The sequence below is a fragment of the Chrysemys picta genome, chromosome 25, assembly GCF_011386835.1.
Source record: "Chrysemys picta bellii isolate R12L10 chromosome 25, ASM1138683v2, whole genome shotgun sequence".
NCBI lineage: Eukaryota > Metazoa > Chordata > Testudines > Emydidae > Chrysemys > Chrysemys picta.
In genome coordinates, this window is record NC_088815.1 from 8,540,706 (window position 1) to 8,554,946 (window position 14,241).

At 62.4% G+C, this 14,241-nt stretch overlaps 1 protein-coding gene across 1 annotated transcript; it reads left to right on the forward strand.

Annotated features, from left to right (window-relative positions):
- Positions 1–1,578: 1,578 nt before the first annotated feature.
- FSD1 (fibronectin type III and SPRY domain containing 1) lies at positions 1,579–13,213 on the forward strand. The gene is made up of 13 exons (XM_005281196.4): positions 1,579–1,796; positions 4,234–4,329; positions 5,200–5,331; positions 5,424–5,525; positions 7,038–7,060; positions 7,467–7,588; positions 8,258–8,467; positions 8,926–9,024; positions 9,704–9,863; positions 10,293–10,372; positions 10,851–11,102; positions 11,779–11,867; positions 12,590–13,213. Exons 1-13 carry the CDS (start codon positions 1,782–1,784, stop codon positions 12,698–12,700), a joined length of 1,491 nt encoding a protein of 496 aa, XP_005281253.1. The 5' UTR covers positions 1,579–1,781; the 3' UTR covers positions 12,701–13,213.
- Positions 13,214–14,241: the final 1,028 nt, after the last annotated feature.

Genomic DNA, 14,241 nt, shown 5'->3' on the forward strand with positions numbered 1-14,241 from the left:
GTCTGGTCACCCTAGTCCTGCTCCTAGTCCCATGCCTGAACCAGGCAGCCAATCTCCTTTTCTCCTCACCCTACCCCACAGCCTCGAGTCTGGGGAGGAGGCAAGGTCAGCGATCATTGGGATTTCAGCACTCCTATTCCCCTGACCCCCCAAAGTCCCTACCGCACCCCTTGCTGGAGTAAGCTGGGACTGGAGTAGCTAATGTTCCTAAACTGAGCCCTATACCAACTGCCACTGGGAACACTGCCCACACAGCCTGTGCGCCATCCCATTCCCTGGAGCGCCCATGCTGGGAGAGGCAGGCATTGGAGGGCCCCGAGTTTCCCCACCAGCTGACTTTTCTAGGTTTACTCTCAGCAGGGAGGCGAAGTCTGGGAGCAGCCCTCCCCAGAGGCGAGCGATGGGCCCGGGGTGAGTGCACGTTCTTCAGAGAAGAAAGCGAGAAACTGAAACACCCCCACATCCCGCCATGAGCATCAGCCCTCGCGCTCCCGCTCACAGGCGCAGCCTTTGAGGCAGCCCACAGGACGTGGTCTCATTTAGCGACATGTGGGTCAGTGACCAAAGAGAGCTTAGAACTAGAGCATCTGGAAATGACGTCTTAGCTGTGCAGTGAGCACCCACACGCTGCTACACAGGGTCAGCGGAGGCAATCACGCCTCTGCATTGACTCACACTGCCCCTGCTAAGCGATAGCCAGGTTGTTGCACCAGATCATGTCCACCCTGCACAGGGGCAGATACACCCATGCACAGAATTACCCCCCTGCTCAGTCACTCCCGCCCCATGGGTACAGTCACTGAATCACCCCCACTAGGTATACAGCAGTGGTTCTCAAACTTTTGTACTGGTGATCCCTTTCACATAGCAAGCCTCTTAGTGAGACACCCCCCCTTATAAATATATAAAAAAGTGTTTTTAATTTAACACCATTATAATGCTGGAGGCAAAGCAGGGTTTAGGGTGGAGGCTGACAGCTCGCGACCCCCCATATAATAACCTGGCGACCCCCTGAGGGGTCCCGACCCCCAGTTTGAGAACCCCTGGTATACAGAACCCCCCGCCCCTTGCACACAGCTGCTACCAGCCTGGCAACACACAGTGATGCAGTGGGGCGGACACCACACACCCTGTGATAGCCGGCCTGATGCACACGGGCCCCACCCTGCAGAATACCCAGCCGGCGAGGGACAGGCTGCAAAAGTAACACCCATGCTGCACAGATCACACCCACCAGGCACACCGAGCCACAGGCCCGGACACCACCACCCTCAAGAGCGTGGGCGCCGTCCTTTGCTCGTCCCGCTAACGTGGGCAGGTGCTAGCCATCTCCCTGCACCCGCCACCGCCAACAAATTCTAGCCCCCACCTCCCTGCACCCCCAGGAACCTCCCCACCCCGCTGCAGCGCCATCAGCTCAGACAGCCGAAGCAGGGCTGCCCCTGAGGGCTCCTGCCTTCCCCTCCTTGCAGGGGTCAGAGCTGGGGGCAGCCTCTCTAGGCAGGACCAGAGCCTGGGCTGTTCTGTGCATCCCCCACCCCCCTTCTCGGGCAGGGACTACACTTCCCAGCATGCCCGTGCACCTGCGCACTGAGGGGGGCAGTGCAAGTTCCCAGGCTGGGGGCATTGGCGGCTGCTTTCCCACCAGCTTTGTGGATGCCGGAGGGGAAGGGCCGGGCCGTCCAGCACCCGGGCAAAGAGCCCTCGAGCCCCCGGGCGGCCGCTCTCTCCATGCCCCTGCACCCATCGCCCAGGGCCGAGCTGGGCACGGAGCTCTGAAGATGGGGGACCAGAAGGTGAGGCTGGGGGGAGGATGCAGGCTTGGGAGAGCCGGCGCCAGGTGATGCTGCAGCATCTGTCCCCAGGGCTCGGAGATGCAGCATCTCCTCCCCCGGGCCGGCCGGCCCCAGGGCTGCAGGGAGCCGAGCGGAGATGGGCTCCGGCTGGCTGGCTGGGCCCCCGCTCCCCCCTGCAGCCCGGGGGTTTGCTTGGCCTCAGCCCTGTTCCAGCCCCGGGCTTTGCAGGGTCTGGTCTCTGCACGGGGTGGGGGGGGAGCAAGAAGGCGTCCCCCCTCCCTGGAGAGGCGGGGGGGCTGTGGCTCCGGAGGGAGGGGCCTGGACTTGGCATGGGGGGAGGGGGGGTAATTCAGAGACTGTGCAACAAAGGAAGGGATGTAACATCCCTCCGCGGCTTCCTCCCTCCGGGGAGATGGGGTTGGGGAAATCCCCCCCTCGTCCCTGCACAGTGGGGTTCAGAAATGAAAACAAATGTGGCTGGACAGAACTACAGGCACACTCCCCTCCCCCTCCCCCCCGCAGTCTATTCCCACAGCTGGACAGAACTATAGGCACACACACACACAGCTGGATGGAACTACAGACCCCCCCCCAGAACTGTATGGAACTACAGACCCCCCACACACACACACAGCTGGATAGAACTACAGACCCCCCCCACACACACAGAGCTGGATGGAACTACAGACCCCCCCACACACACACACAGACAGCTGGATGGAACTACAGACCCCCCCCCCCAGAACTGTATGGAACTACAGACCCCCCACACGCACACAGCTGGATAGAACTACAGACCCCCCCACACACACATGCACACAGCTGGATGGAACTACAGACATCCTCACACACACACACACACACACAGAGCTGGACAGAACTACAGACCCCCCCCCCCCCCCCAACACACACACAGCTGGATGGAACTACAGACCCCCCCCCCCACACACAGAGCTGGATGGAACTACAGACCCCCCCCACACACACACAGCTGGATGGAACTACAGACCCCCCCGCACACACACACACAGAGCTGGATGGAACTACAGACCCCCCCCCACACACACACAGAGCTGGACAGAACTACAGACCCTCCTGGCGTATTCCCCCAGCCCCTGGCAGGACAGAACTCCAGACCCTCCCCTCCCCCAGCCCATTCTTCCCAGCCTTCCAGGTCGTCCTGCTGTAATGGCAGCAGATCCAGCTCCCTCCCCCAAATCTCCTACTGGCTCCAGTGGGGGGTTCCCAGTGTGCAAGGAGCTTCTTTGGTGCTGAAAGTATTCCCCCAGAGAGGAAAGACAGGCTAAGCTCTGCTCCCGACTCGGCCCACGACCCTGGGACTGGATCGACATAGACGGGTGAGAGTCTTCCCGTGTGGATCCACTTGTACCGCGGGGCCTGCCTGGGTGACCTTGGCCTGCTCTGCAGAGGTGCTGAGTCCCCTGAACGGCAGCTGGAGTTGTGGTGCCTCGTACTTCTGCAAATACCCACCCTCTGTGTGCCTCAGTTTCTCCATCTGTCATGGGGGAGGGTGTGATTCTCACACTCCTCCTAGGGTGGGGGCACATTTGAGATCCACCAGTGGAAGGTGCTGGGAAAATTCCAGTGGCCATTATTCGTTAGTAACCCAGAGCCCCAGTGAAGGGGAGGCAGTTCCGTTCGTCTGGTGATAGTGGTGGGTTTTCAATCATGAAAGAGGCCCTGCTCTGTACAGGCACATCCCAACCCGAGACGGTATTTTGATTATTTGCATTAGAGTGACAGCCCCACAGTGCCAAGTCTGGCACAGACACCTACTGAGACACAGTCCCTGCCCCAAGGTCCTTACAGTCAAAATAGACAAGACACACTGGATGGGGAAGGGAAACTGAGGCACGGGGACGGGACTTGCCCAAGGTCACCCAGCAGGCCAGCAGCTGAGCTGGGAATGGCGCTGGGTGCCCTGTCCATAAGACCTCACAGCCGATAGCCTGGGGGAAATAAATGCATTTGCCAGTCTGATGGTAACTAATAATGTCTGTGTGTAAGCAGAGTAGGCCAGGGTCACACCTGGGATGAGAGCTGTGGGAGGAGAGAGACTAGGAGTCCAGACTCCTGGTTCCATTCCTGGCCCCTCTATTGAGTTCCCATGTGACCATAGGCAGTAAATGTCCGTGCCTCGGTTTCCCCAGCTGTTTATACTATAATGTTACTCCCCGAAAGTGCTGTCAGCCTAGGCACCTCACGTCTGGGGCGTGTGTTGAGATGCTTGCACGGAAGGCACGAGAGGCAGCATGGCACAGTGTGATGTGTTTGTGTCCCTGTCCCAGGCGAGGGGCCCCCCGTGGAGATCTGAGCTAGGCCCTGAGGGAGAGTGAATTGCCCCCGGCTCAGGAGCAGGGGTGGGGGCGGGAGCCCAGGGGTGCCGCTGATGGCAGGCGTTGGTGTTTTGGCCCAGGACGCCCTACGGAAGATCATCACCACGCTGGCCGTGAAGAACGAGGAGATCCAGAACTTCATCTATGCCCTCAAGCAGATGCTTCAGAACGTGGAGGTAATGGGGGGTCCCGCCTGGCTCTGCAGGGCTCCCCCTGCCCCAACCCCTGCTCTGTGGGGGTTGGCATCACAGCACCCCGCCAGCCTCCTGCATGACACTTCCTCCCATCATCTCCCTTGCATTGTGTTGGCATGACAGGGCCTCTCCCCCACCAACCCCCCAGCATTGGCATGACAGGGCCCCTCCCCCTCCAACCCCCCAGCATTGGCATGACAGGGCCCCTCCCCCTCCAACCCCCCAGCATTGGCATGACAGGGCCCCTCCCCCTCCAACCCTCCAGTGTTGGCATGACAGCACCCCTCCCCCTCCAGCCCCCCAGCATTGGCATGACAGGGCCCCTCCCCCTTCAACCCCCCAGTGTTGGCATGACAGGGCCCCTCCCCCTCCAGCCCCCCAGCGTTGGCATGACAGGGCCCCTCCTCCACCAACCCCCCAGCATTGGCATGACAGGGCCCCTCCCCCTCCAGCCCCCCAGCGTTGGCATGACAGGGCCCCTCCCCCTCCAACCCCCCAGTGTTGGCATGACAGCACCCCTCCCCCCACTAATCTCCCAGCATTGGCATGACAGTGCCCCTCCCCCCCAGCATTGGCATGGCAGCGTCCCCTGTCACACCCATGCCCCCCACCCCCACTAGCGCTGGCCTGGTGTTTCCTTGGGGATGGAATTCGCTGCTCGAAACGAGCCACTTTTACGAGCATCGTGACGGGCGAAGCCGAGGGGCCCGTCCCGAGTCATCCGGCTGGGGTGGGGGCCGGCTTGGGAGGCCGGGGCCGGGGCCGGGAAGGGGGTAGCTCAGCAAGCCACAGCCGGGGTAGCCGTCCTGAGCTGGGGCCTGCGCTGCTCTCCCCCTGGCCTGTCTCCCCCAGGCGAACTCCACCAAGGTGCAGGAGGACCTGGAGGGGGAGTTCCAGTCCCTCTACTCCCTGCTGGACGAGCTGAAGGAAGGCATGCTCATGAAAATCAAGCAGGACCGGGCCAGCCGCACCTACGAGCTGCAGGTGAGCCACCCGTCCCCGCTCCAGCCGGGCCCCTGGCTGCCCCCTGCCCCTGCTGCCCCTCACTGGGCCAGGCTCTGTCTGTTCCTCTGCAGAACCAGCTGGCTGCCTGCACCAAGGCGCTGGAGAGCTCCGAGGAGCTGCTGGAGACGGCCAACCAGACGCTGGAAGGGGCCGAGAACCACGACTTCAACCAGGTGCGCCCCCACTCCCTCCTCCCCCAGTTGGAGCCAAGGCACCCCCTGGTGGGGCGGAGGGCGAGCGGGGGGGGGTGCACTAACCCCTGTGGTGTAGCAGTCAGGGGCACATTGTGGGACGCCCCCTCCTGGTGTGGGGAGCTGATCACTGGGGGAGGGGGAAGGCCAGACCCTAAGGGGGCATCCAGTCTCTGGCATCCATGATCCGGTGTCTGACACCCCCATGTCTCCCCCAGCTTCCCCTGGGCCCCCACCCCAGCCAGAGTTGAATGCATTTGGGCTGCTGGTGTAGGTTCTCCAGGCCGTGCCGCGCTCTCTGCAGTGGACATGGGGCTCGGCCTGGTGCAGACTGTACCAGCAGCCCAGCCGTGTTCAGCCACATAGTGCCCAGGCTATGGGAAAAGTGAGGGGTGCAGCTGAGTATGGGGGGGCCAGGGCAGAGGGTTATTAAATCCATGCCATGCATTGCACCGCGGGGAGGCACCAGGGTGGGTCCATGGTGCGGGGTTGTCCCGCTACAGTCCTCCTGGGGCGACGGTCGAGATTTCAGGCTCCTTATCTATTCCTGTCCTGGACCCCGGCTCTGCCCCCTTCTCTGTTTTCCCTTAATACCATGAGCATTGTCACACTGGATCTTATACCGATGACCTCACCAGTGGATGCTTCAGACGAAGACCCCTCCTCCTCCCCACCCCGTAATGCCCTGGATTCTGCAATGTCACCCTATGGGGAGCAGACACCTTCCTGACCCCCGCAACCCAGAAGCATGAAGGTCGCTATACCTTGTAACAGTGGAGGCTGCGCTTATTCCTGGGAATTCCTACTCCTTTCTTGAATTTTACTAAGCTATTTGCCTCTGTAATCTCCAGCGGCAGTGAGGTCCGCAGGTTAACTCTGCGTTGGATTATATGATGATGTAGACTGGGATCACCCCATCCTGGGTGAGAAGGGAACTGCAGCTCCTGTGAAGGTAACTTAGGCCAGCCTCTACAGAGAAACAGGCCAGACTGGAGTCCTGGGATGTAGCTTAAATCAGAGAGAGAATTGCTGATTTCAGGAAGATTTTGAGGTGATACTTAGTAGTAGAGCAGGAACCAAGCGTCGGGATTCTGAGTTTCTAGTCCTGGCTCTGGGAAAGTGTTACCTAGTGGGTAGAGCAGAGGACCCAGGTTCTACTCCTGGCTCTGGGATGGGAATGTTGTCTAGTGGCTAGATGAAGGTGGTTGGGAGTCAGGACTCCTGGGTTCTCTTCCTGTCTCTGCCGCTGACTTGCTCACCTGGGGAAAGTCACTTTCCTGCTCCGTGCCTCAGTTTCCCCCACTAAAATGCTGACCTCGCAACTTTGTGCATTTGTGTCCCTGACGGGCTCTGAGTCCTTCCGCTAGGGAGCGCTACAGCAGCACAGAGTACGGTGATTATTATTTATAACGCACCTGGCTGCCCTGGCTGACTTTCTCCTCCTCTTTTTTTTGTTCCCTCTTTTCTCTCTCTCTTTTCCTCTCTGCTTCGAAGGCTGCCAAGCAGATCAAGGATAGGTACGGTACCCGCCGCCCCCGTCTCTCACCCCGCCCCCAGGCCATCGCCCGCTCCTCACCGCTCGGAGTGCTGCGCCTTCTTACTAACATAGCGTAGGCTAGCCTGGTAGCACCGTTCTCTCCCTGCTGCCCTGAGCCCTGGGAGTGAGCCCCCAAGGCTGGAGAGGAGAAGGGGGCAGGAGGTCCGGTCACAGAAGACTGAAGACGACCCCAGCATTCCTGGCAGGGGGGAGACAAGGGACAGCTTGGGTCCTGGTTCAGTATGAACACAGATGGCGGATGGTCTCTGATGAACCTGGGTGCTTCCCAGCACCCCCTAGTCTGCAAGGAATGGGGTGGGGGCTCAGCTGTGTGGGTGCATTCTGGGAAGGGGCCCTTCTGACTCTTGTCCCCCATCCCCTCCCAGCGTGACCATGGCCCCCGCCTTCCGGCTCTCGCTCAAGGCCAAGGTGAGCGACAACATGAGCCACCTGATGGTGGATTTCACCCAGGAGCGCCGCATGCTGCAGTCCCTGAAATTCCTCCCAGGTAAATGGGGCGGGGGTGGGGGGGTGGGAGCCTCGCGGCCTCACCTGGGGTTGGTGCAGCCCCCCTGGGCTGTCGTGGGTGCCAGAGGGTTTCCCGCAGCCCTGCCAGGCCGTGCTGGGAAGATGTGGGGGTTTGGGAGTGGGGGGGGGGTGTTGGGGAAGGGCCGGGCCGGGCCAGGCCAGGCCGTGGCTGGCAGGACGTGGGGGTTTAGGAGGGGCCAGGCCAGATCATGGCTGGTGGGAGGTGATGGGGTTTGGGAGGGGCCAGGCCGAGCCGTGGCTGATGGGGGGTGATGGGGTTTGGGAGGGGCCAGGCCGAGCCGTGGCTGATGGGGGGTGATGGGGTTTGGGAGGGGCCAGGCCGAGCCGTGGCTGATGGGGAGTGATGGGGTTTGGGAGGGGCCAGGCCGAGCCGTGGCTGGTGGGAGGTGATGGGGTTTGGGAAGGGCCAGGCCGAGCCGTGGCTGATGGGGAGTGATGGGGTTTGGGAGGGGCCAGGCCGAGTCGTGGCTGATGGGGGGTGATGGGGTTTGGGAGGGGCCAGGCCGAGCCGTGGCTGGTGGGAGGTGATGGGGTTTGGGAGGGGCCAGGCCAGGCCAGGGCTGGTGGGGTTTGGGAGGGAACACAAGGACCGTGGCTGCCATCCCTTTGTTCTCACCCTCTCGTCTAGTTCCCAGCGCCCCGGAGATCGACATGGCCGAGTCACTGGTGGCCGATAACTGCGTGACGCTGGTCTGGAGGATGCCCGACGAGGACAGCAAGATCGACCACTACGTCCTGGAGTACCGCAAGACCAACTTCGAGGGGCCCCCGCGGGTGAAGGAGGACCAGCCCTGGATGGTGATCGAGGGCATCAAGCAGACCGAGTACACCCTAACTGGTGAGGGGAATGGGGGCGCCTACTCACTGCATCCCCAAAGGGGGGGCTTACAGAGAATGGGATAAGAGCACTGGCTGTGGGGGGAGCTCTGGCTACTCCAGTCCCGGCCTCACCCAGCAGGAGGCGCTGTAGGGAGCGGGGCAGGAGCACTGGATATGGGGCCAGTTCCTGGCTACTCCAGTCCCGGCCTCACCCAGCAGGAGGCGCTGTAGGGAGCGGGGCAGGAGCACTGGATATGGGGCCAGTTCCTGGCTACTCCAGTCCCGGCCTCACCCAGCAGGAGGCACTGTAGGGAAGGGGGCAGGAGCAGGCTGTGGGAGAAGATCCCAGCGACTCCGGTTCTAGCCTGTCCTAGTAGGAAGTGCTGGAGGGTGCCGGGCGGAGGGTTGGCTGTGGGGGGCCCTGCTGAGCGCTGGCATGGGCCCCTGCTCCCATCTAACCCTGGTGACTCCCCTCAGGCCTCAAGTTCGACATGAAGTACATGAATTTCCGCGTCAAGGCCTGTAACAAGGCTGTGGCGGGCGAGTTCTCCGAGCCGGTCACCTTGGAAACCAGAGGTGCGTTGGGGGGGGGGGAGGAAGGGGCATGGAATTAGGGGGTACAGCCTGCATCAGTGACACCCCCTGCCTCTCCCATCCCACTCTCTTGGGCGGAGGCGGACCCCACTGGACACCCCCCAACACCCCCACACCTGCCTGCGAGTGACACCCATGTGGCTGGGGGCATGGGGCAGGGCTGGGTGTGCCCTGCAGAGCCCTGGCACCACGGGGCTCCCAGCCCATAGGGCAGCCTTTGCCTTGCCCCTCTGTCCTCCCCCAGTCAGGGTAAAGCACCCAGCGTGGGGATCCAGGGATCCTCAACAGCACCTGAGAATCGCCCCCATCCTCCCCTCCCCATCCCCCATCTGGGACACCTCACTGACCTCGGTGATCCCATGCATGGGTAGTGAGTCCCCCTTGAGATGGGGTACGAAGCTGGGGGAGGGGGCTGGAGAGAAGGTGGGGCTATGGGGGGGCTTGTCCCTGGGATGGTGGGGAGGGGAGTTCTCCACAAGTTGGGGATGAGGTTGGGGGGCAAGGAGCTGGTGGAGTTCAAGGGGATGTGGGAGGGGCTGGGGTGAGATTGGGTGATGGGAGCGGGGCTCCCTGTGATGGGGGTGGGATGCTGGGGAGGGGGCTCCCCCCAGGACAAGTGGGCTCGGTTCAGGTCTGACCGTGTCCCGGGCTCCCTTCCCAGCGTTCATGTTCCGCTTGGACGCCAGCACCTGTCACCAGAACCTGAAGGTGGAGGAGCTGAGCGTGGAGTGGGACGCCATGGGGGGCAAGGTGCAGGACATCAAGGCCCGGGAGAAGGACGGGAAGGGCAGGACGGCATCCCCGGTGAACTCCCCCGCCAGGTAAAGCCCCGGCCCTCTGCAGCACACGCTCACACCCTGCAGCACGGAGGGGACAGAGAAGCTGAGACTAGCCGGAGGCTCGGGAACAGACACGTCCTGTCCCAAAGGCCTCAGTGCCCAGGCCCTGGGTCAAACCCAGCCATACAGCCAGGGGAAAGGGGTACAGGCCCAGTCATGGACCAGTCCCCCGGGGCGGATCCAAGGGGGTCATGGAGGAAACCGGGGTGCAGGATCCACCCTCTAAGCCATTCTCAGGGGACAGGACCTGGGAAGCTGGATGGAGCCAGGGGGTTGGGCCCTGGCCTGTCATTGAGAGATGGCAGAGTGAGGGCAAAGGCCAGGAAGGAGCCTCAGGGTGAGGGCAAGGGGACCCTGTCCCTGGGGCAGGAAGCGGGGCTGCAGCTTGTCTGCCTGTCCCGCCTTCTGTAGGTGCCTGCAGTCTCCGAAGAGGATGCCCTCGGCCCGCGGGGGCAGGGACCGCTTCACGGCCGAGTCCTACACAGTGCTGGGTAAGGGGGCAGGGAGTCTGCGTGTGCGGGCGTGGGGCAGGTTACACCGTCATTGGGGGCGTGGGGGGGGGACAATGTCGCCTGCTGGCGAGTGGGGCCCCTGGGGGGCCCGTGAAACTCAGTCGTGTGTGCCAGGCGCTGGAATCCTGATCCGATTGAAAACCAGACTGTGTGCTGGGGGGCGATCGGGGGGAGGGGGGGGAAGGGGATGGGGCAGTCAGGCGCTGGAATCCTGACCCAATTTAAAACCAGACTGTGTGCTGGGGGGCAATCGGGGGGAGGAGGGGTAAGAGGATGGGGCAGCCAGGTGCTGGAATCCTGATCGATTTAAAACCAGACTGTGTGCTGGAGGGTGATTGGGGGGTAAGGGGGCGGGGCAGCCTGGGATCCCCATGGCCCCTGCTCCCTCCACCCATACATGTGTGGGCGGGGGGGCGCTGGGATCTCTGTGGCCCCCCTAACCCCCATCCCTCCGCAGGCGACACGCTGATTGACGGGGGAGACCACTACTGGGAGGTGAGGTACGACCGGGACAGCAAGGCCTTCGGCATGGGCGTGGCCTACAGGACCCTGGGCAAGTTCGACCAGCTGGGCAAGACCTCGTCCTCCTGGTGCGTCCACCTCAACAACTGGCTGCAGGTCAGCTTCACCGCCAAGCATAACAACAAGGCCAAGGTCCTGGACGTGCCCGTGCCCGACTGCATCGGCGTCTACTGCAACTTCCATGAAGGTGACGCCATGTGTGTGTGTCTGTTTGTCCTCTGCCCCATGCTGGGGAGGGAGAGCCCTGGTTGCGTGGGTATCTGTCAATGGCTCCAGAAACCATGGGCCTCTTTCCAGCCCCAGCCAAGGCAGTGGCAGGGCCGGGCAAACTCCCCACCTCTCCCAGTGAGCCCCAGCCCTGTCCCCGCAGAGTTCTGTCCCCGCTGCCCAAACTGCCCGAGAGCCCCTGCTTGTCTGGGCTGCCACCAGCCGGGAGTTGCGCCAGGGCGCTGCCAGCCTCGGTCGATTCCAGCTGGTGACCTGGGGCTGGGCTGCCCGGCGGGTTCCTGGCAGCGGCGTGGGCGGGTGCGAAGAGCAGCTTGCACGGCTGCTGCCTCTAGCCCCGCTGGGGCTCGGTGTCTGCGTTTGGGCTTTGCCCGGATGTGGCTGCGTCGGGGTAGAAATTCCCAGAACTGGGCAGCCCCTCTACGCCTAAGCTTCCCCACGCGATCGGACGCTGACGCCCTTCCCAGGCCGCTGGGGCTGGAACGGCAGCCTGGAAGGGGGTTGCAGTTTCTCAGGCTGGGCTGGGTCTGACCCGAGGGCTGAAGGGGAGGCCAGGGGTGAGAAATCCCCCCGTCCCTCCACTGTACACGTTTGCTGGGCTACTCGGCCCTCCTCACTCTTCCTGTGTCTGCCCACAGGTTTCCTGTCCTTCTACAACGCTCGAACCAAGCAGCTGCTCCATACGTTCAAGGCCAAATTCACCCAGCCCGTGCTTCCTGCCTTCATGGTAAGGGGCTGTTCACGGGGTGGGGGTGGAGGACACTGTGGCTTGGGGCTCTGGAGAGGAAGCTGGGGTCCAGACGCTCTCCCCGCCCTGGTCAGGAAGGGTTACTGCATGAGCCCAACCCTTGGGGTAGTAGTGGGGGTGGGAAAGGAGGAGGGTGGACCCCACTCCAGCCCCTCCCCCAGGAGGGCTCACTTTGCCTTGTTTCTGTCTCGTTTTCTGGGCCGGGGTCAGACCCAGCGCCCAGCAAAGCCCTCAGATGCTAGAGACGAGATTCAGATGGCCCAGCTGCCTCTGCTGGGACACTGCTGAGGGGGGAAGCTCGCAGCACCCGAAGGCCCAGCTGTCTTAGAATAGGCATAGCTCACCAGACAGTCTGCTAGCTTGGTGGCTATCAAACCGTGGTTTGCCGGCGGACAGCGAATGAGAGGGGAGGTTTCTACGGGCCAGTCTCTGACTGGTAATAATAATGAGTTCGACGGAGTGCTTTCCTTTAGACCATCTCCATGCGCTTCACAGTCTTTAACGTATGCGAGGTGGACTGGGCTTCAGGAGACCTGCGTTCAAGTCCTGGCTCTGCCCCTGGGTGGACTCTGGGCAAGTCACTTTGCTGTTGCAGGCCTCAGCCCCCCTTTCCCCTGGCTGTGGCACTCCCGCCCTCCACGCCTGCTGGGGACGGCGCCCTCTGCAGGCGGCTGCAGTAACTGCCTCCTTGTCCTCCCTAGGTTTGGTGCGGCAGCTTCCACGTCTATTCTGGACTGCAGGTCCCCAGCACTGTCAAATGCCTCCAGAAGCGAAACAGCGCCACCAGCAGCTCCAACGCCAGCCTGACTTAGACGCACGTGGCCCCCTGGCGCGGTGGGACCGGGCCACCTCCTGGCTCCCTGGACCCAGGGAAAGACGCACTGTGGCCTGTTGAGTTTTCTTTCCTCCCAGTTCCTGGAAGGCTGCTCGAGGCGGAGAGGCTGATGCTGCAGTGACTCGAACGCTCTGAATGTACCGAGACTTACCTACCTACGATTGTAAACCTCCCTCCCCCTCCCAGAGCATCCCTTCCCGCCTCCTCACACTTGCCTTTAAGAGACAGGGGCACGTCCACGAGCCAGCCTCATGCCGGGCACGTGACCGCCTTTAACCGCACCCCGGTCTCAAGTCCAGGGGATGGGGCCTCCTCCGGCTGAAAGCGTTGGGTGGGTTTTGTTTTTTTGGTCCTGGCAGTCGTAAAACCCGACGCTTAAAGGTGGTACCGGGAACGTGGGCACTCGTCTGCTTTTAGAGCCCGTTAGCCTCTCGGATGACAAAAGCTGCTTCTGGCCTTAATAATAAACCTAGCGCTAGGCATAGCCGTCCCCTCTGCTGTCTGGTGTCAGCTTGTGCTCGGGCGAGCCAGTGGCGGTCGGGGGCCAGGCGTGGGGAAGGGACGACGGCGTCTTTGCCCCTTGCTGCTCCCGCCACGAGGCACCGTTAAAATCTGGCGCTGGGCTGCCCGCATCATGCGGCTGCCTCACGTCTGGGGGCGGGGGAAGGGGGGCAGCCCCCAGCCGAATCACTGGGTTCTCCCGAAATTCCCAGCGTGGGTCATTGCCATCCGCGGCCGTGCTCACCAGCCAGGACCCTGCCCCCCAAGCAGCTGGCCCCCAGCAAGGACGGGGGAAAGGCCTGATGCGGGGGGAGGGGCTGACTGCTGAAGGAGGTTTTACATCTAACCCCTCTGCATCACCCCCTGTAACGGAGAAGAGCTCAAAGCAACACCCCCACCCTGCTTGGCCTGGAGTGCAGGGCAGTAGCTTCCCACGAAGGGGTAACTGCCTCTCTCTGCGTTAGCCACAGTCCCGTCCCAGCTGCGGTCAGTGGAATAACGTTTCTCCCACTCTTCCATTTCAGGACCGTGGACGACTGGCGCGGGGATGGGTAGCTGGGGGGTTGGTGGCTGGCTGGGGTCGGCTCAGCTCCCAACCCAGGGGTCCTTTGGGGCAAAGTTTCAGCAGGGGCAGGTGGCGCAGGAGAGTGGGCAGAGGGTTTCCAGGCTGGGCGCCGTCCCGCTCTGGTGTGTGTAACCCCTGCAAGGGATCTGCAGCCGTTAGGGCCCGGAAAAGCCCTTTCGGTGCAAAACCCAGCCCGCAGCCCCTCCGAGCTGAGTTACACAGCACGCCAAGCTGGAGGCCTTCCCGGGGCTCCAGACTGGAACTGCACAAGGGCCCGCCTGGCTGCATGCCAGTATTGACACAGGGCGGTGCCAGCCGGTCATGACCCCCTGGCACCCTGGTAAACAGACAGGCCAGCTCAGGGGTGGAGCAAGTCAGCGTGGACCAGCAGCGGGCAGAAGGGCAATAGTGAATTCAGCCTGGGGCTACAGCCACACTTACCGTCCTGGGCA

Bases quoted from the DNA above. Each gene is read 5' to 3' on its own strand.
- FSD1 (XM_005281196.4), top strand. The intron at 4,330-5,199 runs GTAATGGGGGGT...TGTCTCCCCCAG, and splicing joins AGATGCTTCAGAACGTGGAG to GCGAACTCCACCAAGGTGCA. The intron at 11,868-12,589 runs GTAAGGGGCTGT...TGTCCTCCCTAG, and splicing joins CCGTGCTTCCTGCCTTCATG to GTTTGGTGCGGCAGCTTCCA.